Source organism: Puma concolor, chromosome D3 (genome assembly GCF_028749965.1).
Source record: "Puma concolor isolate L17-30 chromosome D3, mPumCon1.1.hap2, whole genome shotgun sequence".
Taxonomy (NCBI): domain Eukaryota; kingdom Metazoa; phylum Chordata; class Mammalia; order Carnivora; family Felidae; genus Puma; species Puma concolor.
This window is the reverse complement of record NC_141678.1, coordinates 69,882,317-69,909,152: the sequence shown is the minus strand read 5'-3', so window position 1 is coordinate 69,909,152 and position 26,836 is coordinate 69,882,317. Positions and strand designations below refer to the sequence as shown.

Below are 26,836 nucleotides of genomic sequence, written 5' to 3'. Positions count from 1 at the left end.
ATTTTGGAATAATAACTTTAAGTGTTTAAACACTGAAGCGGGCTAAATGCTGCCTCAGAAAGGGTCCTGGGGTAGATATTGCAATGGCCAGATTCTCATCCCTGTACTGCCATTGCCAAGCCCACATGGGAAAACTTACTGGCCTTGGTTCTCTCATATGTTTGTCTGTTTTTAAACAGTATAGATCATCTCTCAGGTTTCTAGTGAATGTGGCAACTGGCCAACTCCATGAGATACTATTTGGTGGCTTCTAGAAGGAAAAGTCCCCCAGCCCTGCTCCATAGTGCTTCCCTCTTCCTCTGCCCATTACCTTCTCCTGGCCTGAGAGTCCCCCAGACACCACTAGGGAACATGCAGGCTGCTGTTAGAGATGACGGAGTACAAAGCCACTTGGGCCAGCTCATGCTGAACTTGCCTACATCATTTCCCCGTCCCAGGCAGAATTGCCACACCACCAGCCACTGCTTTCCCTGATCCTGCAGATTTCCCAGGTGTCGGAGATGGGGCCCACATGGGGACTGGGTGATGAATGAAGTGAGACCTGGGGCTTCCTGGTCGCATGTGGCTAGCCCAACACAGAAAAGTAGGCGCTTCTGTCCCCAGTATGCCACCCAGATAAACCTGTCAGCTCACCCACCAGGAGGCCTGAGGTGGACTTCATTCTTTGAGATAAAGCATGGGGTGCTAGGAAGCTCCTGTTCGAATGTAGCTGTAAGCCTGTCACCTACAAACCGTGGGATTCCACCCTTGAGTTCTATTAACTGTGGGAATGGAGGGACAGTAACCCTTCTATGTGAATAAAAAAACAAGACCGTGGAATCCAAAGGCAGAGAAGAAGCCAGGATTAGGACTGGAAACCCTTGAGATTGACCCTAGGAGGGAAAGAAAAGCAGGTTCCCTGCATGTGCATACCTGTCGGATGAGACACGTGGGAAGTATATGTACTCAGCAGATCCACAAAGCTAGCTGTCTCCTGTCTCCGCCTCCACAGAGAGCACTTGACTTCTCAGCTCCCCAGGCACCTTCTCTGCTTCCCCTTGGGCACTTTGATTTGAGGACTTGGTGCATTAAAGATGTCCAAGTCTCTATCCAAGGGAGTCTGAAGGCTTACATATGAAACTCTTCCTGGGCAGGGCAAAACAGAGAAGAGCCTCCTTCCTTTGCTCCTTAAAATAGTTTCCTAGGAGTGTGTTGAGCTAGGTTTTAAACACAATGAGAGCTTGGAACTGGCAAGAAGACCAGTCTCAAGGCCACTACAAGAAGGGGAAGAATAAGCACAGAGGCAGGACAAGAAAAGCACCTTCTCCGACTCCAAATGTAAGCAAATCCCAAACTAGCAACAGGAGAAGAAACTGGCATGAGATGATTCATTAGGTGCAGCATCCACCTGTCTCCAGGAAGAGAGTGGAAGCAAAATGGCCTCCTCCTCTCGGGTCTGGAAAAGCTTTTTTATTCTGGTGGCTGTGAGGTGGGTGAGTAGCAGAGCTAAGCTTCCCCCCGCCTCCCGCCCTCCATCTTTTGTCCCTGGTCAGGGTTTAATATTTATCAAAGGCACCGTGTCCAATCTTAACAAATGCTGAATAATCAGACAATTGGTTTCCTCTCAGGCTCGTCTAGAGGCTGCTCTGCCTTGAGCGAGATTGATGAGATGGGCAGAGCACAGTGAGGAACAGACTGCTCGTAGGTGTTAATTAATGGGTTTGATATGTCTGTCAGCAAATGCTTTATTGGAACTGGTATCCTGGAAAACTTTGGGCTCCCCACTGCTGACGATACCCATTGTCTGGCCACGTGGCTGAGCTGCCCTTGGGTGGCGGGGGGGGGGGGGGGGGGGGGGGGGAGTTGGGTCTCCCTGGGGGCAGGAATTCCCCACTGTGGCTGCAGACCCCCAGCCACATGTTAGTGGGCACCCTCTCTGCTGAAGGCCTCCATTGTTGTGGCCTTCCCCCCAGAACAGTCGCACCCAGGCCTTTGGCCTCCTCTCCTTTTAGCCCGTGTGATGGGTTCTTTTTTAAAGCTATCAGTTACCCCATGCTGGCTGTCGTGTGCTGCTATGCCGTCTTGTACAGTTGAGCTGTTTTGTGTCTGTGGGGAAAGAGACGTGGTGCCCAGGGCTGCCCTTGACACAGAGTTATGGCTCATTGTCCAGAATCTGCTCCAAAGGCCTGGCTCGGGGCAGCGTTGCGGGTGGGTGAAGAAGAGTGGCCCCCAGCCAGCTTCCTAGCTCTGAGCAAAGGTCCTTGACACATGTGAGGGCTGAAGAGCAGCCCCCGGGCTGAGTGTCCAACAGTTAGGGCCATGTGTTGTGTTGTGTCCTCTGTCACCGATCTGCCAGCCTCTGCTTGCTTACCTTGGGTAGTTCCAGTATAAACGTTTGGGGTTTTTCCAAATAGAAGTGGAGAAGTATCGTGGGGATAGTGGGTTCCTTGCAATGGGGTGTTTCCAGTCTTTCCCCAGAGATGCAGAGTAGACTTCTCTGGCCAACTAAGACATCGAGTTGTGCTCCCAGAGCTCCAGGGTTTGTGGTTTGGAAGGAGGCTGATGGTTACCGGAACCAGTATTCTGTGCCAACTGTGTGGAAGGATATCAGCTCATTGACAAAATCATGGAAATCCAGGTCCTTCATCCATTCACCAGATAGTTATGGGCTGCCTCTATTTGTTAGGTGCTGTTCTACGCACTGGGGCAAAAGGAAACTATTTTTTAAAGTCCTCTTGTTCTTATGGAGCTCACATGTTTGGGATTATGAGAGAATGTACAGACAGGAATCGAATACAAATGATCCATCGTGTGCCATAAAGAAAAATAAAGCATTGTGAAGGGGGATAAAGAGGGACCTCTGGGGACAGGGAGAAGTATGGCTTCGCTTATGGCAGCCAGAGTCTCTCTGTCTCTGAAAACACACCTTAGTGAGGGGCGGGTGAGCCATGAGCATTTCTAGGAAACAGATAACAAGTGTAAATAGCAGTTGCAATGGGTGGGAATAGGCTGGGTGGGTTTGAGGACCAACCAGCCATTGGGCTGAAGCAGAGTGAAGGACAGAGGACTCAGGACACAACAGTGGGCAGATGATGAGCTTTTTCTGATAGACATTGTCCAATCAGTTGGTCCTATGGTTTCCTACTAGAAACCTTGCACTTGGCTCTTTTTTTTAGTATAAATACCCAACTTGATAAACAAAACAGAACTAAAAGCTCAGAGCTACATTTGTATCCCTAAAGATGAACTAGTAAAGGCAGTTCTTGAGCATGAATCTGGGGTATTTGTTTCATTTAACTTACCAGGGGCTAAATTAGCCTGATAGTGCTAGGTTTTACCCCCAGTGTTGGTTCTGATGATCTGTCCCAAATAACCTTTTAGAAGAAACGCTCCAAGTAATGTGGCGTGCAAGAGCTAAAAGATGCTCCCTCCACCCCTTGCCCCGCCCAAGAGAAAATGGAGCTGCTGAATGTGTGAGTCCTGAACCCTAGTGAAGATGTTAGCGTGCTAAAGGGAACACAGCTGCCTGGTTCTGTGTTCTGTGTCTCTCACTGTAGGCTGCATTCCTGACGGTTCACAAAAGGGAGACCATTTAGCTGCAGGAGTTTGTCACCTACTGTGCCTGCCAACAGACATCCCATGTGCTAGCTGGCTGGGAAGACTGAGGGGTGGCCAGTACCTGGGGAAATGTGATAGGGAAGCCTTCTCTGTCCTCCCAGGGTATGGAGCCGATTGTGGGACCTGCCCCTCCTGCTGTTCACGGAAGAGCAGGAACGTGGGCCCACCTCCAGGGCTGTTCAGGCAAGGAAGAGAACAAAGCTCCCCAGGGTCACTTTGATGTAGGGCTCAGAATGACAAAGCTGAGTTCCTCAGAGGCCTGCCTTCATGAATCAAAGCCTCAGGGGGAGACAGAGGGAAGAAATGAGGCTCAAGCACATTAGAAGACTTCAAGCTAGGTGCATGCTGTTGACCATGGCTTTCTCAAACTAGTCTTGCCTGAGATTCTAGATCATAAGTGGTTGCAATAAACTTAGACTACATTGCTAGGAATGGAGGTCTCTGGTCTAACCTAGTGGTAATGGCACGCACACTCTACTGGCCAGGAGCTGTGTTGCATCTCAGAAGGGTGTTGACTGCAGGAAGCGCAGAGCAAAGTAATGACCGTGAGTGATCTCAGATGCCTTCTCAGGTGAGCCATCTGCATATTCAGAGGGTGGTTAAGGGGAACACACATTGACTTAGATCAGGGAATTCAGAAGTTACAGCCTTGGGCCTTGTTCCTGGCTGAGGGAGAATGGAGTGTCGCCCTCCAGATGTGGCACCCTCCAGATGTGGCACCAGGTCGAGCTTCACTTGAGGCCCCACCAAGGCTTTCTTTTGTAGAGGCACACGCCTTGTGGTTTCTTCCGTTGGCTGTTTTCAGCTTGTGCATCAAGGAACATGAGAGCTATTTTTACTATTTGCCAAGGTACTCATCGGGTGAACCATCTTCAATAATAGAAAATGAGAAGCACTTGAGTACTTTTTCCCCACACTGTTTCTCTTGAATCATTTGATTAAGTAACTCTTGTGTTCTAGATGTTTTAGTCAACCACAAACCCATTCATTAAAAAAAAATTGAACCCTTTGTTTGTTTAACTGAGAAAAGCACAGGCCTCTTAATGGGATGTGTGGGGTCCTCCCTCCTTCAGTAGTGTTGGGCCGGGCTCTGATGACACGACAGCCTGGCGGTGGTCCAGGGGCCCAGGCTGCGCAGGTGGGTGAGGATGCAGAGCAGTTTCTCTGGGTCTCTGGAGGGACCGACAGGCCCTGGAAGAGCTGAGCATGGGGCACAGCCCACATGTGCAGGATAGGAGGCCTTCCTGGAGGTATGAATCATGGTCCTAACCAGATGAGGAGAAGTCCTCAGTAAAAGGCTAGGGAAGAGTGTGGCAGAGGGAACAGGGAAACGCTCAGGTGGAAACCAGAGGTGGGGAGAAGCTGGGCTCCACTCAGCCCGTTTTAGGGAGGTGTGTGGAGGAGTTGAGCTTATCCTGAGGTCAAAGGGTGTGAACCCATTCTCCAGTTCTCACTTCTGCTACCTGCCCGGCCTCGTTTCTCAGCCAGCGCCCCCTGTCCAAACCACACATGACCACGACAGAGCTGTTCCGCCCCCAGACCGAGGCTTCCACACCTCCACACCTGCTCATCTTCCCACCCGGAGTGCCCTCGGCTGCCCGTGAAATCCCGCATGTCTCATTGAGAGGACCCACTTCTCCTGGGAAACCTTCTAGGGCCTCCATCTGTTCCTTGTTACCTCCTTTCTAAATCACCTCAGGGGTGCCTGGGTGACTCCGTTGGTTGAGCAGCTGACTTTGGCTCAGGTCATGATCTTGTGGTCTGTGAGTTCGAGCCCCACAGACCTGGAGCCTGACAGCCTGGAGCCTGTTTCGGATTCTGTGTCTCCCTCTCTCTCTGCCCCTCCCCCACTCATGCTCTGTCTCTCTCTCTCTCAAAAATAAACATTAGAAAAATTTAATCCCCTCATAGCTGTGGTTCTCAACAAGAGGCCCACAGGAGTATTTTACAATGTCTGGAGACATCTTGGTAGTCACAATTAGGGGGGTAGAGTTACCAACATCTAGTGGGTAGAAGCCAGGATGCTGCTCAATGTCTGACAGGACAGCACCCCCACTCCCGCCAACAATGACAAATTATCTAGCCTAACATGTCAACAGTGCTGAGGCTTAGAAACCCTGCTTTCCAGAGCTCAGCTATGAACCTTACTGGTTTTCTGCTACACACGTCCGCCTCTCCCGTTGGGCTAGATGCTGAGGGCGGCCACCTCTAGTGTTCCTTATTTTTGCCTCTCTGGCTCCTGGCACAGAGAATTCTGTCAGGAACTGTCTGATGGGTGACTGACAGCTTTGCCCTGTATCATCCCTGGGGATAGAGCTAGGCTTGGTGAGCAGCGGCCTGTGATGACCAAAGGGCACCACTCAGTGTTTTTTCTTCCATTTCTCACCCTCGCCACCAAAGCAGATTTCGGTCTTTGCAGACACACCACATCAACTGTGTTAATTGTAATAGGCAATAACTTGTTGAGAAAGAAGAGTTTGTTATAATTAGTTATATGTATATCTTTAAAAAAATTTTTTTTAATGTTTTTGAGAGAGAAACACAGAGTGCAAGCAGGGGAGGGGGAGGGAAAGAGAGGGAGACACAGAGCCCGATGTGGGGCTTGAACTCCTAAAGGGTGAGATAATGACCTGAGCCAAAGTCGGACACTTAACCAACTGAGCCACCCATATATGCATATCCTTTTCCCAGCCTTTTCTTGTTTGATATCCTGAGGGGAGACAGAACATGCCCCTTTGCCTGACTCTCCATGGAAGGGTTTATAATCTGCCTGGTGGGTGAGGGCTCTGCTCAGTACCCAGAGTGGTGTCAGAATGATTCATACTGGTCAGAGCCTCATTCCCACAACTCTGAGCAGTACATTCACAGTTGAACTTGAGGTAGAAACCAAGTTTGTTTGAATTGAGAGAATGAAAAGCAGCAATGTCCCGTGGCAGAGAAGGCAAACAGTTTCCTAGAAGGTAGTTTCGAGCCTCATTTTGCAGGACATTGAAAATTCTTTGAAATCAAAAGATATTGGATTATTTCAACAGACTGTTGACAAAGTACTTGGAGCTTTTGGTAAGCTTCCAAAGGTATTGTGTATGTGCAGTTCTCTGTTTGGAGCCAGAGAGGGCAAGCCACCTGCAAATCCATTAGCTCCCTAGAGTAGCAGAGGCATCTGTGAGAGTCGCTGCCTTCCGAGCCCCTAGGGAGGACAGGGCCAGGTGACCTTGCTCTAGGACTCCAGCCTTGTAGAAATTCTTTCCTGACCCTTTCCATGCGATGCTGAGGGTGGAAGGAGCCATACTCATCTCTCAGCACCTTAAGCTGAACTTTAATGCTAGGGGGAAGGCAAGGGAGCACTTACTCATAACCAGCTGAAATTCAGACGTCAGGACGGTTCTACCCTTGAACCAGTCTGATGGGCCCATCAGGGATTTGTCTCCTAGGTAGCGGTCCTGGTAGGTTACCATCTAATCTCAGCTGCCATGCACATGTTATCGTTGTTGTACCATGGATGTCTTTCTACACAGGCTGGGAGGAGTCTTCCCCAGCCCAACCCCCACCCCCCTGCAGTAGATCATGAAATGTACCAAAGATGGCTGGAAGTGAGGACTTGAACCAGGGAGCAAGCTCATTCATTGTGTCACCCACTACAGTCTTGCAGGTGTCTCTGGAGGAGTTTATCACTCGACCCAAATCCGGGAGCCTGTTTCATACTTATATTTTTATCTTGTACCACATCTAGCACAGGGTACTGTGCTTAGTAGATTGGTTAATTTGTGGAATGATTTTTTAGTAGCTTTATTGAATATAATTCATATACCATAGCTTACTCATTTAAAGTATACAATTTTTTTTAATATAGTCAGAGTTTTGCAACTATTGCATAGTCTAATTTTGGAATATTTTTATCACCCCCCAAAGAACACTGTATCCATTAATAGTCACACCCCATTCCCCCCTTATTCCCTGTCCCAGCCTTAGGCAACTAATCTACTTTCTGTCTCCATCGATCTACCCCTTCTGGACATTTCATATAAATGGAATCCTACCATATGCAACTTTTGGACTGGCCTTTTTCATTTAGCATAATGTTTTCAAGATTTATCTGTATTGGAGCATTAATCAGTACTTTATTGCTTTTTATTGCTAAATAGTATTTCATCACATGGATATACCATATTCATCAGTTCATTGATGGACATTTGAATTGGTTCCACTTTTTAGCCCTTTTGAATAATTCTCCTACAACCATCTGTGTATAAGTTCTTGTGTGGACATAAGTTTTCATTTCTCTTAGAAACCTAGGAATGGAATTGCTGGTCAAACAAGGGTTAAAATGCAACTTTCAAGGAATTTCCAAAGCTGCTGCATTGGTTTACATTCCCATCAGCAGTATATGAGAATTATGATTTCTCTGCATCCTCACCAAACACTTGTAATTGTCTTTTTTTTTTTTTTTTTTTTTTAACCATCCTAGTATATGTGAGGTGATAAATCATTGTGGTTTGGCTTGCATTTCCCTAATGACCTTGAACATCTTGTGTGCTTATTGGCCACTTGGAAGTGTCTACTCAATTTTTTTCCCATTTTTTGATTGGATTTCTTTTTATTTGTTGAGTTATAAATACTCTATTCAGGGTCCAAGTTCCATATCATATAAATGATTTACAGATATTTATTGTCATACTGTGTGTTCCCTTTTCCTTTTGATAGTATCCTTCTAAGCAGAAAAGTTTTTAGTTTGGATGAAGTCCAATTTAAATATTTTTTTCTTTGGCTACTTGTGCTTTCGGTGTTATATTTAAGAAGCCATTGACTAATCCAAATTCAGAGATTTTGCTCCTTTGTTCTTTTCCAAGAGTTTTATAGTTTTAGCTCTTACATTTAGGTCTTCGATACACTTTATTTTTTGTGTATAGTGTGAGGTAGGAGTCCAGTTTTACTTTGTGGAAATACAGTTGTCCGGGCCATTTGTTGAAAAGACTATTCTTTCCTCAATGAATTACAACATGAGGGTTTATTTCTGGATTCTCCATTCTATTCTATTTTTTTTTTAATTTTTTTTTCAACGTTTATTTATTTTTGGGACAGAGAGAGACAGAGCATGAACGGGGGAGGGGCAGAGAGAGGAAGACACAGAATCGGAAACAGGCTCCAGGCTCTGAGCCATCAGCCCAGAGCCTGACGCGGGGCTCGAACTCACGGACCGCGAGATCGTGACCTGGCTGAAGTCGGACGCTTAACCGACTGCGCCACCCAGGCGCCCCTCCATTCTATTCTATTGATCTATGGTCTACCCTGATGCTAGTGTCTCACTGTCTTGATTACCATAATCGTGTTTGAAGTAGTAAGTGTTAAAATTGAGAAGTGTGATCCTTCCAAATAATCTTTCAAGATTATTTTGGCTATTCTGGATCCCTAGATATTCCGTGTAAATTTCAGGGTCAGCTTGTCAATTTCTGCAACAAAGCCATCTGGGATCTTGATAATGATTTTGTTGAGTCTATAAATCAATTGGAGGAGGGTTATATCTTAACAACATTAAGTCTTCTGATCCACTAACTTAGGATGTCTTTCCACTTTAGATCTTCTTTAATTTCCTTCAACAATATTTTGTAGCTTTCAGAGTATAAATTTCTACTGCTTTTGTTAAATGTATTCCAGAGTATTTTCTTCTTTCTGAAGCCTTTGTAAATGGAATTGCTTTCTTAATTTTGCTTCTCAGATTGTTTACTGCAGTGTATAGAAATACAATCAAGTTTTGTGTATTGATCTTGTACTCTACGACCTGAACTCATTTATTCTAATACCTTTTAAGTATATTGCCTGGGATTTTCTACATAAAAGATCATGTCTTATGCAGATAAAGATCATTCTACTTCTTCCTTTCCAATCTTGATGATTTTTATTTCTTTTGTATTTGCCCTGGCTAGAATCTCCAGTACACTGGTGAATAGTTTTGGCAAGAGCAGGCATCCTTGTCTTTGTCCTGACTGTGGACACAAAAGGTATTCAGTCTTCTGCCATAAAGTCTGATGTTGTGGGTTTTTGTAGATACCCTTTATCAGGTTGAGGAAAGTCCCTCCTATTCCTAGTGTAAGTGTTTTTATCATGAACATTTGGTAACCTTTTTGTTAAGGATTTTTGCATTCATATCCTCAAGAGGTAATAGTCTGTGGTTTTCTTGTGATGTCTCTAGTTTTGGTGTTAGGATATTACTGGTCTTGTAAAGGGAACTGAGAAGTGTTCCCTCCTTTTCTGTTTTATGAAATAACCTGTGCAGAATGGGTATTAATTTTTCTTTCAGTTGTTGCTAAGTGATGGAATGATCTTAAAGTATATGCTTCAGCTTGGCGCCTGGGGAAGGTAATGTTGTAGAACCAGCCACATACGTTCATCAACAGCTCCATGCCATTCCTGCTGCTTGAACTCCACATACATCATCTCCTTTAATTCTGAGACCAGGCCTGTGGGGTGGGTGTTTGTTTTCCAGAGGGGGACCTGGGCTTTACAGAGCCAGAGATCTGTGGCTGTGGAGCTCCTTGTCTTTGCCTCAGGCCAGATTTGCTGTACTTTGATTGTGATGTGATCGCAGGAGTTTTTTCTGTGCTGACTTGCCAGTGGTTCAGGGAGCCTCCAAGGAAGTGGGACTCAAGTCTGGATGCCTGAATCGAGGTTCCCTGGGCACGTGTTCCTCCTCCTCTTCCTGTCCAGTTTCCACAGTGCTCACTCACTTGCTTACCTTTGTCAGGAAGACAGGGATGCGACATTGGTGAGGAAAATTACTCAGTGGCCTTCTGCCAGATGAGTCTCCAGGGGTTCCAGAGAGAAACATGCAGAGGTGGATCCATTGTGCTCCAGCTCCCATGTTACGACAGACCCCTTTCCTATACTCTTCTAGAACAACTAATGATTTCTGATTGTCTTAGAATATGTATGAATTGTTACATTTTTAAATCTATACAAATATTTGCTCCAATACTAAATAGCCAAAACTTCCTTTTTTAAAAAGCTTGCCATACAGGGGCACCTGGGTGGCTCAGTCGGTTGAGCATCCAACTTCAGCTCAGGTCATGATCTCACAGTTCGTGGGTTCGAGCCCCACGTTGGGCTCTATGCTTGACAGCTCAGAGCCTGGAGCCTGCTTTGGATTCTGTATCTCCCTCTCTCTCTGCCCCTCCCCCACTTGGAGTCTGTCTCTCTCTCAAAAAATAAACATTAAAAGGAATTTTGTTAAATTTTTATGTTTTTATTTTATTTTTGAGAGAGATACAGAGTGTGAGCAGGGAAGCGGCAGAGAGAGAGAGGGAGATACAGAATCCAAAGCAGGCTCCAGGCTCTGAGCTGTCGGCACAAAGCCCGATGCAGTGCTCGATCTCATGAGCTGTGAGATAATGAGCCAAAGTCAGACACTTAACCGACTGAGCCACCCAGGCACTCCTTAAAAAAAATTTTTTTAAAGCTTGCCATACACTGTTTGTATTCTTCCTCTGAACAGAGCAGGATTTTTCTTTAATTAGTCTTTTCTTTTTGTGCCATTTTCAGTAGCATTCACTTCATGTTTTCTTTGTGGTGGGGGCGGTGGGTATCATCAGAAGCTAAACACTAGAGTTCTCTTTCCTTCCGCAACACCTGACCTGTGCTGCTCCACTGAGACCGGCAAGGGCAAGTAGGATGAAGACCAGAGATAATTCTTCATTGTGAGCCTTGGGCTCTCCTGCCACTCAGATTCGAGAGCTCAAAATTTACCAAGACAAGCAACCAAACACGAAGTGAAAGCCTATTATCATTGTCCATTCCTGCACACGGCCTGTGAGCATGTGCAGACTTCTCATGAGACTTCTGTGGGCGCTGGAAGACCGTACAGAGTGGTGAGCTCATCTGTCTTCTTTTAATGGGACTTTTCTTTCAGTGCAACAGATTTTCCCTCAAAATGAAAGCAGTCTTGACTGACTTGATTCTCTTAAAAAGAGGATGCAGACATAACCAAACCCCACAAAAGGAGCTGAACTTCAAACCCCACAAAAGGAGCCTCTCCTTTCCCCAGCCTCAAAGGGCAAACATTTTCCCCTCTTGCTCTCCCTTTCAGCGCGTTGTAGACCTGGAGGAAGAAAATGCTCTCTTAAAAGATGAGAAAGAACAGCTTAACAACCAAATCCTGTGCCAAGCGAAAGGTAAGTACCAAAGCACTTGATTTTTCATTTTGGAGTTTAACTACTTTTCCATACTGATTTCTGCCCCCAGAGCCTCCTAGCAAGAACACAGTCAAGATGGTGCAGGGAGAAAGGGCTTTAATAAATGAAAAAGAAGCAGGGGGGTGGGGGGGGGGGGCACCTTTAAGACTCTGCTGTGACTCCTGGTTTTGAGTTTAATGCACATAATGGACAATGTAGTGGACAGGATTTGGAGTTCAGGGGACTTGTACTCGAAGAATAATTACCGTATGCTACTGCCTGGCCTTGAGCAACTCCCTTAATGACTGTAGTCCTCAGTTTCTTCATCTGCCAAATGGGCATAAAAGTATAGCTCTCCGAAGCATAAAGCATTTAGCATGGTGCTTGATACCTAATGAGCACCTAGGAGCTGTCATTATTGCTGATTTTAAATTTAGCTTTAGTGTCCATAGGACCTGTTGTGGTTTCTTCTGCCCAGTGGGTCGTCTGCTAATGTTTGCTGAAGAGAAGGTCCCGGGTCAGATCCCACCGACCCCTGTGCTGCCATCAACCCCCATGGGCTGCCTGACCAAGGAGGAGCAGCGGGTGTCCACAGATCCCAGTCCTTGCCCAGCTCAGTGGGTTCCTTAAGCAAATCACTCACCTTTTCCTCTTAGGTCTCTCTCCTGTGCCACAAGAGGATTGAACCATCTAAGGACGTGATTTCACCCAGCATGAAATCTCATTGAAAACTTAAACTTCATTTCCCTATAAATATTGCTTCTTTCTGCTGATATGAATAATAAGTTTTGGTGGGGGGGCGGGGAGAGCCCATCCATGTGATCTGTTTACCTTCCCTCCTTCCCCCAACCTGACATCTGGCCTTCTCTCCTTCAATCTCCCTACAGTTCCAGAACCCGAAAGATCAGGAATGGGAACAAAACCTGGGTTCTTCCAGGCATCTTGCCAGCAGCTGCTGTGACCATTGTCACAGGAGAGAAGCTGGTGCATTAAGCAAGGGAATGTCCTGTCTGCTGCCTGCTTCTCCCCCCCCCCCCCCTTCCCTGAAGACTTAAGCTGCCCTGACAAGCTTCCCTTTGCTCTGCAGTGGGTGAAGTTGCTGCTGAATAAACTCATCAGGTGGTGGTGGTGGGCACTTGTCATGGGCAGCCTTGCAAAGAGAGATTAATCACAAAGCATGAGTCAAGACTCATGCAAGGGGAATCCAGAAAGCAAAACTGCAGTTTCGTGTGCCTGCTTTCCAGATGAATCCGCCCAAAACTCTGCCAAGGAAAATCTGATGAAGAGGGAGCTGGAGGAGGAGCGCTCCCGGTACCAGAACCTCGTGAAGGAATATTCACGGTTGGAGCAGAGATACGACAACCTTCGGGATGAGATGACCATCATCAAGGCAAGGAGGGCAGTTCTGGCACCGGCCCCACCTCCGGCTTCCTCACCCCCATTCATGCACATCTCCAGCCACTGCACTGCCATCCAACACGGTCGTGCTCAGTAAATCTGTGCCTTTCTGGCACAGATCGGGTCCTTTCTGGCGGCTGTTCTTGCCGTGCCTGCCAGTGGTTATCACATATGGAAGTAGTGGGGCCAGGTGATCCTTCCCAGGGACGGCTCCTTTTTCCAACTTTGGGGACTTCTAAAGATCTCAGGAGTTTAAGGAAAATCCCACCATGGTGCATATTGTCAGTCGTGTTACCTGCCCCAGAAACGTCCCTACACTGAAACACTAGCAGTGTGGGGGAGTTCAGATCTCCGCATTGCTGGTGCATGCTGCAGAGAAACCCACAGCGTCTGATCATTTCTCCTAATCTTTATACATAGAAACATCCTATTTCAGGATTTATCGTTCCTTTTTACCCCACATAAACATTCCCTCCAGAAATGCATATTCAAACAAGATTGATAAGTTAATTGCATAGGAACCAGGAAGATAAGCTGAAGAGGAACATATATAAATACAGAATTTTCTGGCCAGTTTTTATTCTCAAAGCCAAATCATATGCAAGAAAAAGAAAAGTATTTTTACATGAACAACCTAAGTATAAATGGTAACCTATTTCTTTTTTCAAAATGTTTTAAGTTTGGTTATTTAAAGAATGTGCATGAGTTGGGGAGGGGCAGAGAGAGAATTCCAAGCAGACTCCACACTGTCCGTGCAGAGCCTGACACTGAGCTCTATCTCACAAATCATGAGACCGTGACCTGAGCCAAGATCAAGAGTTAGACACTTAACCGACCGAGCCCCCCGATAACCTCTATTTCTGATGTGCTTACTATTTTCATAAAATTGGAGCGCAAGTTGAAGGGCCCTCTAAGGGGCCCTTAGAAGCAGGCTTGCTACATTCCTTTCAAGTGGGGGCCTAATGACAGGATGGCCTTTGTGTACTATCAAGGCAAGACTAGGAAGATAAGGCTTGTTTCCTCAGGACTTTGTGGAAAAATCGGCTGAGGTGTTAGGGACTCAGATCTCATTAGGAGAGAGGGAATTTGGTCCGGCTATGGAGGTCCCTCCTCATCGTAATTTTGTTAGCTAGACAGATGACTGTAAGAACTGTAGATGAAGTTTTCATGGGAACAGCTCCATTTCGCTATCATTCCAAGACCTGTTCTTGTTGACAAATGAGGCCAGAGTCCAACTCTAAGATCTACTGGCCTTTGAAAAAGAAATAGTTCTCATGAGCATTCATTTGTTAGGAGTACTCACATTTTTCTCCTTCAACAGCAAACTCCAGGGCACAGGCGGAACCCATCAAACCAGAGCAGTTTAGAATCTGACTCTAATTACCCCTCCATCTCCACATCTGAGGTCGGAGACACAGAGGATGCCCTCCAACAGGTGGAGGTGAGTAAGACAGGCTCATGGCTGCTGTCTGTGCTCCAGAGGGAGTGGAGCTGCTTTGGGTTTACCAACTGTGTAGAGATGTACTCTTCTGGCTAATGGTGACCAGAGTGTCCACAGGCTTCTTTCTGACCATGGGATCACTTGGCCTGCAGGCAACTTACAGATCCTGGAGTTAATATTTACTGTGCAAAGAGATAGATTACTGTTCACCTTACCCACTATCCAGAAAGAAAGGAAGAAGGTAAGTCCCTGATCCTTCCTCTTATAAAACCGAGAGCCTATTGCAGAGAGGTAAATGCCTGACTTAAGAAGGAACAGCTTAGGTGAGGATGTGGAGAAACGGGAACCCTCTTGCACTGTTGGTGGCAATGCAAACTGGTGCAGCCGCTCTGGAGAACAGTGTGGAGGTTCCTCAAAAAATTAAAAATAGATCTACCCTATGACCCAGCAATAGCACTGCTAGAAATTTACCCAAGGGATACAGGAGTGCTGATGCATAGGGGTACATGTACCCGAATGTTTATAGCAGTGCTTTCAGCAATAGCCAAAATATAGAAAGATCCTAAATGTCCATCAACTGATGAATGGATGAAGATGTGGTTTATATACACAATGGAATACTACGTGGCAATGAGAATGAAATCTTGCCATTTGCAGTAATGTGAATGGAACTGGAGGGTATTATGCTAAGTGAAATAAGTCAGAGAAAGATATCCTATGTTTTCACTCATATGTGGATCTTGAGAGACTTAACAGAAGATCATGGCGGAAAGGAAATGGAAAAAATAGTTACAAACAGAGAGGGAGGCAAACCATAAGAGACTGTTAAATACAGAGAACAAATCAAGGATTGATGGGGGGTGGGGGAGAGGAGAAAGTGGGTGATGGGCAGTGAGGGAGGGTACTTGATGGAATGAGCACTGGGTGTTGTATGGAAGCCAATCTGACTATAAATTATATTAAAAAATACAACATCAGAGAAAGAAGGAACAGCTTAGTCATTAAAATGGAAATAATTTATCATCCCCATTTAGTATCATAGCATATATAAAATAGCCATAAATATGCAAGAAAAATTTTTTTCCTGACTTAGAAGCTGGGTAAAACTCAGAGAACAATTATTAATATTTGGAACCACAGATATTTGCCGAGTGACTATATCTTTGTCAATAATAGTCCCAGAGTTTCTAAATACTGTACCACACAGTGGACTTTGTAACCTGTGTGTAATTTTCCCAAAGGTAGACAGACACAAGTTTTCCTCCGGCATCTGAAAAGAAGAGAATCACAAGTACATAAAACCTTAAGCACGTGAAAGACAGACCTGGAAGAGAGGCAGTTGTAAATACAAACGTGCTTTGAGCACATCTTTGTGCAGGGTGCTGCAGGCGAAGTAGTGGTCACCAAGCCAGGGACGGTCCCTGCCCTCGCAGAGCTTGTCTGGTGGAAAGTCGGCAGTAATCAGGTGACGGGAGAAGTTTGTAATAGAACTTCAAGTGTTCGGTGCTAGAAAGAAAAAGTATGATAAGAGACCGCGAGTGACAGGGTAAAGGTGGCAAACGATAGGAAAGAGGTCCTTGGGATGGGAACGTGTTCTCTCGTACGTTCAGTGTGGTCTGCTGCTCGCCGTAAGCACTTAGCTCATGTTAGCTTGAGAGAGGCCATTGCTGTCACCACTGCAGTGTCCGAAGTCTGGATCCTGGAGGCTTCAGTCATTTAAACTCCAGACATGCCACCAGGCGTATATGTGGCCATTTCTGTGCAGATGTAACCACCTCCATCAGCAGATTGACCTTCTTCAAGGAAATTGAGGCTGGTTCTTGGGATCAGCCAGGACAGCTAGTACAGTGCTGGCTAAGCGCAAAGTGCTCGTGAAATGCTATACATGTACTTTAAAGATCCACATAGATAAGCTCATGCAGATACACCTGTTTGTACATGCGCACCCACACACAACAGAACCCCAGAGGGCAAACCCAGGCATGAATCCAAAGGGAGAAAATCTGGGAAATCGATGCTCTCGGGTCTATGGAATAAACAGGTTGCATGGCAGGGAAGTCTTGTGTAGGTTCTGTTTCAAGGTACAATCAAGTGGTGTTTGACAACACATTTGCAGTGATTAGTAACCACATCGATTCTTCCATCAGGAAGTGTCGAGCCTGAGTTTGACAATTTCTCTGGTATGAGACCATTTCCATCAGTGAACTCTTTTAACTTCCAAATAAAATGGCTGTGTCTTTACTCTTGGAATGTATGAGTGGTTATCTTAAGTGGCTCTCACAGGAATATAAATGGGCCAGACTCAAATGTCATCTAGACAGAAAATGAGCCTGGAGTGCCAACTTCACTCTGAGAACTGATGGTTGGTTGGCATTGGCTCTGCCTCTGGGGTGCAGGTTGATGTTTGTACAGAGAGAGAGGACAGGCAGCTGATACAGAGGCAGGCTGGGAGGTGCCGTATGTCCCCTGAGGCAGCTATGCTATTGAAACCTCCTTCCTGGCCCCCTGTGTTCCCCTGAAGGACATCGGCCTGGAAAAGGCAGCCATGGACATGACCGTCTTCCTGAAACTGCAGAAGAGAGTGCGCGAGCTGGAGCAGGAGAGGAAGAAACTTCAGGTGCAGCTGGAGAAGAGGGAGCAGCAGGACAGCCGGAAGGTCCAGGTGCGTGCTGGGGCTGCAGGCCTGCAGAGCGGCCCCCAGGTGCTGGCGTCAGCACGCTCTTTCCCAGGATTCACGTGGCAGGGTGACCACCTGGGCTTATGCAGGTGCTCGGTTTCAGAGAGGAGCTTCCACCTCGTGTTGGTGTCACGCTGAGTCTTCTCTACCTGCCGGCGCCCCCAGACCACTCCAGATGTACAGGAGTAGGCTTCCCAAGTGCCCCCAGGGCAAGGGATTCCCAGTGGCGAAGCTAGGGAGAGCCTGTGGCATTGTCATCTATTTGCAAAGGGCACTAGGATGTGTGATTAAAGTATAAATACAAGCCAGAGTCTAATTTTAACAGAGACAAGTGACTGTCCTTTACCTGGAGTCTGGCATGGACTTGAGTCTACCCCCCACTGGGTTAGGGGTAGACCAGGTTTGTGGTCACTCACTTTTCTATCCCATGATTGCTCCCTGGCCTCAGTCCAGATTATCATCAGTGCCTTGGGTCTCAAAAGGGTATGTCTTGAGACCTTAGCATCCCCAGATGTATCACTCTCTCAGGGACCCCCCCCCCGGGTACCTATGCAATGCTCAGCACTGTGGTAGAGCCAGGTCGTAGTAGGTATTCAAACTGTTTATTACACAAGAGGAGATAAAAATATAAGAAGAAAAACCCCTAGCCATTGAGGAATTTATGATCCAGTTGGGGGGACCAGACACATAACACAGGTGACAAGTGAAAACATCGATAGAGTTCAAATAAATGCAAGGTTGGGTACAGATTGGCACTGTAGGAATAAAACCCACTGAAGTTAGCAGTGATAAGACCCATGTGTTATTTGTTGGGAGGTAGAAAGACCACTTCCAATGGGATAGAAGGCCAGTTCTGACACTGGTCATATCACTAGCTGGACCTCATCATGGGTTTGTCAGATGTCTTTGTTCTGAAGCCTGACTTGCCCATTGTGGAGTTCAACCCCCTCCCTGCTTCTCAGGCCTGCTCCCACCTCTACACATGGTCTCCTTTTAGTGGTAACACCTGGCTTCCCTTTCCCTTCAGATGTGATACAGACATTGGTCTGTATTGCTAGAATATTCTCTGGTATTCTGAGCACAAAGTGGGGAGGTAAATCTTGTTGGTGGACTTCAGTCTCTCAGGTGGATTAGACTGGACATTGAAGGGGTTAGATTTACATATGATTCAGTCCATAGAAGAGAAGGAGCCCTGACAGGCAAGTGCAAATCAAATATATGGAAAGCTACACAGACCACATCAGACCATCCCTGATGTAGAAGTCCCCAGCCCACCCAGCTACCCCCAAAGGTCCAGGCTCCAGATTCCTCACCACAGAAATGCCAGATAACTTTGAAATCTTGGCTTTAGGCTTTCTCTTTGTCTTGCTACAAAATAAAAAGGGATATCCCTTTCTTGAAAAGTAATCCTTGGGGGTGCCTGGGGTGTCTCAGTTGACCGTCTGACTCTTCCTTTCAGCTCACTCAGGTCATGATTTCACGGTTCATGGGTTCACGCCTCGAGGCGAGCTCTGTATTGACCGTGCAGAGCCTGCTTGGGATTCTCTCTCTCCCTCTCTCTCTGCCCCACCCCCTCTCACTCTCTCAAAATAAACTTTAAAAAAAGTTATCACTGAACAAGAGTTAGAACTATAGGGTTGGCCTATAGCCCTGAATGTATATTGAGGATCTCCCTTTAAGGAGAAAGATCTTGTTTCTGCAGAGTTTAGTAAGAAAGGCAGGAGTGGGGCAGGGGACGGAAGGTGTGGAATCCCTCTACAGCACTCTACAGGATCATGTTCTTGGATCTGCCCCTGGTTCCAAGAGGAATCCTGAGCCACCTGAATCTTTCCTCCAGAGAGATGTGGCGTGGGGTCGCAGCTACAGAGAGAAGTCTGTAGGATGTGCCATCAGTATGGGAGTGGCAGTCTGCTGTGAGGATGGGGCCTCTGTGACAGCTAGGCTGTCCTTGTGTTTGACTTCCCATCCAGCCAGCCCCCTTTCTCAGGGCATAGCAAAGTCACTTTGGCCACCAGGGTGATTCCAGTGGGCTGCCCACTTAGAAACATAACTGCCAGTCCACCTTAATACAGCCCCTTGGACCATGGATGATCTCTATTTTCTGAGAACCGGATGCACTCAACAATTATCCATGGCCATGCGGCAAACCCATGCTCCACAGAACACAAGTGCAGGCTTCTCACTGGAGCAGAGATGAAGAGCCCACTCTGAAGAGTCCCATCTGGTACCACTAATGGGGTGGGAGCCAAACAGAGACTGGTACCCTGGACAGCGGCTGTCCCAGGTTGCAGGGGCAGGAAACCATGTGGTCCGTGCAGCAGCCCTACATCTGGACAGTCTCCCGGAGGTGCTCACATCCATCCTGCTCTGTATGCCTGGGCACACCTAATCCATGCACAGCAGGGGAGTGGCCTTGCCTTGGACTTAAGGTTGCTAGCACTGCAGATTATCTAATTAAGCACTGTCAGGTTTTAGCTCCAAAACCCATCTTATTCAAGGACTTTCACCCACTACTTAAAATCACCCCATGCAGCTAACCATTTATGAAGGTGTTTCTGCCCCTTCTTGTTGACAATTCAGGTTCAGTAGCTTCCAAACAATTATAGGAGTCATTGGTTCACTGAGTATGATGGGCTAGCATTACAGCTGTTGCTCTCCACATTCCTTGGAATTGAAGTCAGCATTTACTGAGCATCGTAGGGGCCAGCTGCCAGAGTCCCTGTTGTGGGGTGATATGGAGGAAGCAGGCTTCTCCACAAAGTGCTTAGTGATTCAGTTGGGAAAACTGAATACACATGTTCACACACACCCCAAAAAAACCAAAGGTAGCTCATTAATCTCCTTAATAAGCATGTAATTATTATGTATTAGCCTTAAGAAGTACATAAGTGTTATGGTGCTGGTTTCCTTGGCTGCTGAAACAAAATCCCACAAACTGGATGGCTCAAAACAACAGAAATTGATTCTCTTGTAGTTCTGGAGGTCAGAAATCAAAAAGTAAGGTCCCAACGGGGCCATGCTCTCTTAAAGGCTTTTGGGGGGAATCTCTTCCATGCCTCTCTCTGAGCATCTGGCATTGCCAAAAACCCTTGGCATTCCTTAGCTCCAGTTCCTTGACTTGGCACTGTATGACTCCAATCTCTGCCTCCATCGTCATGTGGTATTGCCCTGTGTGTGTGTGTGTGTGCGCACGCGCACATGCTATCAATCTCCTTGTAAGGGCACCAGTTGTATTGCATTAGGGCCCATCCTTATGACCTCATCTTGACTTTGATTTTATCTGCAAAGATCCCGTTTCTAAGTCACATTCACAGGGTACCAGGCTTTGGACTTCAACGTATGTTTTGTGGGGACATCATTCAACCTGTAGCACAGTGTATACATATTTATATGCCTAAGGACCTGGGAATGAAGTTATGGAAACGGTGAAGACGGGCAGGAGGGTAATTTACGGAGAGCTTCCTGGTGGCCTGAAGTAGGGTACTACATTCTGGAGGCGGGAAGAAAGCAGACACAGAGCAGGGAGTGTGGGCAAAACGAGCATGTCTTCTGTGGTTGAAAATATCACCATGGGACAGCTGCCTGTGGTCCCTGCTCACCTCTGTCTCCTCATCCGTGCAGGTGGAACAAGCAAAGAATGACCTGGATTTGGACCAGGATGCAGATCTAGCCTACAACAGTCTGAAGGTAAGATTGTCGGCCAACAAGTTCCCCAAACTCGTACCCTGTGGAAGATGGGTGAGCAAGTCTGTGCATAGGTGGAGCCATAAGCGGGCAACTTGATCCTTCAGTTTCTTCATCTGTGAGATAGAGGCAAATGTGTACTTACTACAAGGAGCCATAATCTCTACTTACAGGAGACACCAACTATAGGTGTCCCACAGTTTAGTTCAACATGGGCCCTAACTACCTGCATTTAGGATAGACCCCACTGGTCAGTGCCCTCGTCCCTTAAGACTGCCCTCATTTCAGATGCCAGTCACATTGGTGAGTCCCCAGGTTACCCACACTTCGGTCCACTTAGCTACCAATCGGGTTCCCGTGACCCCCCTCCTCAGGTTTGATCACATGTTAGAGCAGCCCACAGAGCTCAGGAAAGCATCTTATTCGCTACTCCTGGTTTATTCTAAAGGCTGCAGCTCGGCAGGCGAATGAAGCAGGCACAGGTGTGTGGGAAGGGGCCCAGAGCTTCCAGGCCCTCTCCAGGTGTGCGCTCCCCCCACACCTCCATGTGCTCGTCAACCAGAGGCCCTTGGAACCCTTCGCCTACGGGTTTCCATTACACAGGCACCAGTGATAAAATCATTGGCCATTGGTGTTCAGCTCAGTCTCCAGCCCTCCTCTTTCCCTCTCCAGGCATCTGTGGGTGGGGCTGTAAGCCCCAGTGCTTGGATCTCAGGATTGGTTCCCAGGCACCTGGTCCCTCTCCTCATTGGCATGAACTAGCTGGGGATGAAAGGGACTTATTATGACTAACAAAGGACACTTCTCTCACCCTTATCAGGAAGCGCCAAGGGTTTTAGGACCCCTGAGCCAGGAACCAGGAGCTAAGACCAAATAGAACAAAAGATGTTCCTCTCACCTCTGTCACTAGGAACCTGGGCCAGAGGCTAAATATATGTTGTTATGTCACATATGTCTTACTTGATACAGTTTGAGTTAAAGGAACATGTGGACAGTGGGGTGAATTCACTTTGAAAAGAGATCCAGACTTGCATGGAGAGATGTAAGGCAGAGGGATGTCCCTGTGCACGCAGTGCTGGCCCAGCGAGAGCTGGTGAGATTGGAGGGTGCAAGGCCTCAGGTCCCAGGGTGAGCAGGCCTATGTTTACTACAGTGATGGGGGTGCTAGGCCTCCAGCCATGGAGGGGGGCACAGGAAAGGGCATCATAGCATTCCCCCTCCCCTGCTTCCATTCCCAGGGGCTTGGGAATTGATCCAGTCTGGCAGGGTCAGTCCGGTCCCACTCACAGAACCACAGATAACTCTGGTCACCACTACATTACCCCAGGAGAACAGCCCTGAATCATGCCCATGGCTTTTTGAACAATTAGGGTCACAGAAGTGGGTGCTTTGTAAGGGTTTTCCTTTTTTGAGTTACTGATTTAGACTTATTTTCCACATGTGATATTTAAAGGTTTAAAACCCCGTGAGAAGGGGAGTGGGTGTGACAGATGTCTGTGGTGCATGCCTTCTGCATGCCGTTCCTCAGCTGCCTTCCCCAAGCAAGTGAACGGCAGGCTGTTTTAGAACTAGAAAAGATAAGGGGCATCTGGGTGGCTCCGTGGGTTAAGCATCCAATTTCGGCTGAGGTCATGATCTCGCTGTTCATGAGTTTGAGCCCCGCGTTGTGCTCTGTGCTGACAGCTCAGAGCCTGGAGCCTGCTTTGGATTCTGTGTCTCCCTCTCTCTTTGCCCCTCCCCAACTCATGCTCTGTCTCTGTCAAAAAACATAAACAGGGGCGCCTGGGTGGCGCAGTCGGTTGAGCGTCCGACTTCAGCCAGGTCACGATCTCGCGGTCCGTGAGTTCGAGCCCCGCGTCAGGCTCTGGGCTGATGGCTCAGAGCCTGGAGCCTGTTTCCGATTCTGTGTCTCCCTCTCTCTCTGCCCCTCCCCCGTTCATGCTCTGTCTCTCTCTGTCCCAAAAATAAAAAAAAAAACAAACAAAAAAAAACATAAACATTAAAAAAAAAAAAAAAACAACGGTAAAGTGGGTCTAGCCCAGTGGGCCTCCAGGAGTGGTCCTGGGACCAGCATCATGGCAGGCATGCTAAAAATGCAGATTCTCAGCCTCCTCCCAGACCTGTATCACAAGCTCTGAGGTGGGGCCCAGCAGTCTGTTCTCAGCCACCTGCCTGAGGTTTCCATTGCCCACTCAAGTCTGAGAGCCACTCTTCTAGTCTATGGGCAAAGTCCTGCCTCCAGGACTCCCATCTTAAAGTCTGCCTAAAAACTCGCTCTGCGTTCGGCTCCTGGGGAAGATGCCCCACGCTGTTCCTGCAGGCTACATCTCCACTGCTAGCTCAGGGCCTGGCTCAGAGAGGGCTCAATGAGCACTTGTCCCAGACTCTAGAAACTCCATCACCATTCTGCTCTGTTAGGCCAGGATTCTGAGGTTATAAGACCTGGTTTTCCCTTCGTTGTCTCTGGTGAAACCTGACTTAACTTTTGCACTGTCTCAGAGGCTGGTGTCCGGGAGGACCAATGCTGGGGAGGCTGGTTGCATTTCTTCTCACTTAACAGACCCAGATGCTGAAGGAAACAATGAAAAACGGGGCTTTTAGGCAAAGCCCTGTCAGCCTGTATTTAATGGGCCCCTGCTGTGTGTCCAGCTGAATGCTTCCTGAAGGCACGAGGGAAGGAGCTGTCCTCTGCCCTCCCAAAGTGTAGGCTCTGCCTGAGCAGACCAAGATCAAAGCAGATCATGAGTCTGCACACCAGACTATTCAGCCCTCTTTTCCAACCCGATCCTTACCAAATTGGATTTGAAAAACCTGCCCACAAGTACGTGGGTGAGATGAGCCTACTCTGGGAAGGACCCCTTGACAAGTAGTGATTTTTGCTGAAACAACCAGAATTTCAGAAGTTCCCGCTGATCCTTCTGTAACGCATAAAGGGACAGAAGCACACCATTTGGGTACTGGTCTCAAGGCTTAGACATGCCCTCCCTGTGGGGGTGAGATGGGGCAGAAGGGTCCTTGGGCTGGTTGCACCTGGCAGAGATTGCTGGAGGAGGCCTGATATAATGTGGCCAGGCAAGGTGGGATCAGGTGTCCAGAATCGTGGGCTCTAGCCCTGCCAGAGGTTCCTAAACTCACTGTGAGTCTTCTCTGCTCCATCCTTAGCTCTCTCATTCAGAAAATGAAAAGATTATTTAGATGGTCTCCTAGTTTTGTGGTCCTATGTCTCTGTAATAATTGTGCAACCAATCCCCACTTACCCACCATTTGGGGGGAAATTTTGAATCCCATATATCCCAAGACCCTAAGAGTATTATATATGTGAGTACCAAACTTTCTATGGTCTGACTTTGTGAAATCCAAAGCTAAATATTACACCCAGGAAACTTAAAATACATTCTAAAGTTGTTTTGATGGCATTTTTGCACACAGATAGCTTTTCTTCTGCTGGCATTGACAGTTGGTGGCTTTCCGTGTGACCAAAATAACAAAAGTGCGTTCCTAATATACTCTAAAACATTGGTCTGTGTGGTGCTCCTTGGAATAAGGGCATCGGGTAGGAAGGCTCTCTAGACAGCTAAGTTTGGGAAATCCTGGGATTTTTATGCTCTCTTGGAAAGTCACAAAGTACATCAATAAGTTTCTAGGAAGTCTAATGTTAAAAGCATGTTGTTTAAAATTAACCTGGCATTTCCTCAAGGGTAGGTTTCATGGCCAGATACACTTAGAGATAGGAACACTATTAATCTGTTTGGGGAATGCTGTCATAGAGGCCTCAGGTCAGATGCTTCACCCCAATAACTTAGGGTTGTGGGTTCAAATCCAGGCCCCAGTTTTAACTATTACTGAACTTTTCTCATGGGTTTTAGTGTTAAAACGAGAAGGTTGAAGGGGGCGCCTGGGTGGCGCAGTCGGTTAAGCGTCCGACTTCAGCCAGGTCACGATCTCGCGGTCCGTGAGTTCGAGCCCCGCGTCAGGCTCTGGGCTGATGGCTCAGAGCCTGGAGCCTGTTTCCGATTCTGTGTCTCCCTCTCTCTCTGCCCCTCCCCCGTTCATGCTCTGTCTCTCTCTATCCCAAAAATAAATAAACGTTGAAAAAAAAAAAAACAAAAAACGAGAAGGTTGCTCCAAGCTTCACAGGAGGGACAGGGCAGGCTGATTCCGGAAGGTGGAGGAGGAAGCCCACATGGGGAGAGGAGACTGTTCTAGGTCCAGAAGGAGATGGAGTGTGCTGCTCGGGCTGTCTTCCAGAGGCAAGAGCTAGAGTCGGAGAACAAGAAGCTGAAGAACGACCTGAACGAGCTGAGGAAAGCTGTGGCTGACCAAGCCACACAGAACAACTCCAGCCACAGCTCCCCCGACAGCTACAGCCTGCTGCTGAACCAGCTCAAGCTGGCCAACGAGGAGCTTGAGGTTCGCAAGGAGGAGGTGCTCATCCTGAGGACGCAGATTGTCAGCGCCGACCAGCGCCGACTCGCCGGCAAGAGCACGGTAACAAGATGGCAGCCCAGTTGGGCTTGCCAGGGGGCGACACTAGGTAATACGGACGGTGTTTTGCTTACGTAGCTTTACCCGTGAGCACTTTAAACCTAAAAAAATGCAGGCGCGCTGACTCTAGAGTCTCGTCTAAAGGGAAAGCAAGGTACTTGCTGCCTTCTCAGCATTACCTTTCATGGGAGATTTTGCTGGAAGTCTCTAGAATCTTCTGAAGTTAATATGAACATGTTCAAAAAGAACAAGGCACAGAATTAGAAACAAGGGCAATGGCCTGAGCAGCCCCCTTGGCCTTGTTTTTCACCCCATGCTTTGTGTCTTGCTGTTTGATTCTGAGGTAGAGAAAGTCTTTTCCTCTAAGCCCACCCAGGGTGGCAAGTCCAGCTTAGCATTTGTTCCTAATGTTTTCACCTTCTGGGACAGAGTGGGGAGTGGGAAAGAGGGGACAGAGGCCACCGGGATCAACTCTGGACACGGCCCTAGGATGACTTAGAGGCGGATAAGTAGGCAGTCATGAGTGTGGAGGACCAACACTGAGACAGATTTTCACCCTGTCCTTCGGATTTGGGGGGTGCTGTCACCCCAGAGACACAGTCACTGCCATCCTCCCTCACAGTCCAAGTTCGGGGCTTTTGCAGCCAGGCCTTGTCATTCTGTGCCTTTGAAAGTACCATTCCTGCCTGGGTTTAACTGCTGTTATCCGAGGTCATCCTGAGCCTTTGTTTTTTCCCCAAAAGCTTGTTTTTTGTTTTTTTATTTTTCTTAATGTTTGTTTATTTTTGAGAAAGAGAGATAAGTGAGGGAGGGCAGGGAGAGAGAGGGAGATGCAGAATGCAAGGCAGGCTCCAGGCTCTCAGCTGGAGAGACACAGCACAGAGCCCAGTGAGGAGCTTGATCTCATGAGCCGTGAGATCATGACCTGAGCCAAAGTCAGATGCTCAACCAACTGAGCCACCCAGGCACCCCTCAAAAGCTTGTTTTTATGCCTCTGTATATACAAAGTCTATAAAGTCGTTTTGCAACAGTTGTTTATGTAACCAGAGTTACTTCTCTTTTAACCTGGGACCTTCTAGGAGCCGAACATTAATGCCAGAACAAGTTGGCCTAACAGTGAGAAGCATGTAGATCAGGAAGATGCCATTGAGGCCTATCATGGGGTCTGCCAGACAAACAGGTAAGTCCCCCCTCATGGTAACTAGAGGAGGCAATGGAAAAGGGTCTTGCCCAACCTGACATGTGATGGCTGTTTCTCAGACACTCTTCAGCATCAGGGTTTATGTATTATAGGAGGTAAACGAGAAGGAGCAGACTCTGAATCCCATGCCCTTAGCAAACCACTTGTCAGCTTCAGCAAGACTCCAGTAACACAGCTGGGGCATCCAGAAC

General features: G+C 47.4%; 1 protein-coding gene across 2 annotated transcripts in view; it reads left to right on the top strand.

The window, feature by feature from the left end:
• The window catches only part of MYO5B (myosin VB), a 342,952-nt gene that overhangs the window by 288,155 nt on the left and 27,961 nt on the right, over positions 1–26,836 (top strand). For both annotated transcript variants that reach the window (XM_086682946.1, XM_086682945.1), the window contains exons 23-29: positions 11,675–11,759; positions 13,004–13,149; positions 14,479–14,598; positions 17,120–17,260; positions 20,897–20,962; positions 25,208–25,447; positions 26,524–26,624. In XM_086682946.1, coding sequence (XP_086539072.1) covers positions 11,675–11,759; positions 13,004–13,149; positions 14,479–14,598; positions 17,120–17,260; positions 20,897–20,962; positions 25,208–25,447; positions 26,524–26,624 — 899 coding nt within the window. The remainder of the gene's footprint in view (positions 1–11,674; positions 11,760–13,003; positions 13,150–14,478; positions 14,599–17,119; positions 17,261–20,896; positions 20,963–25,207; positions 25,448–26,523; positions 26,625–26,836) is intronic.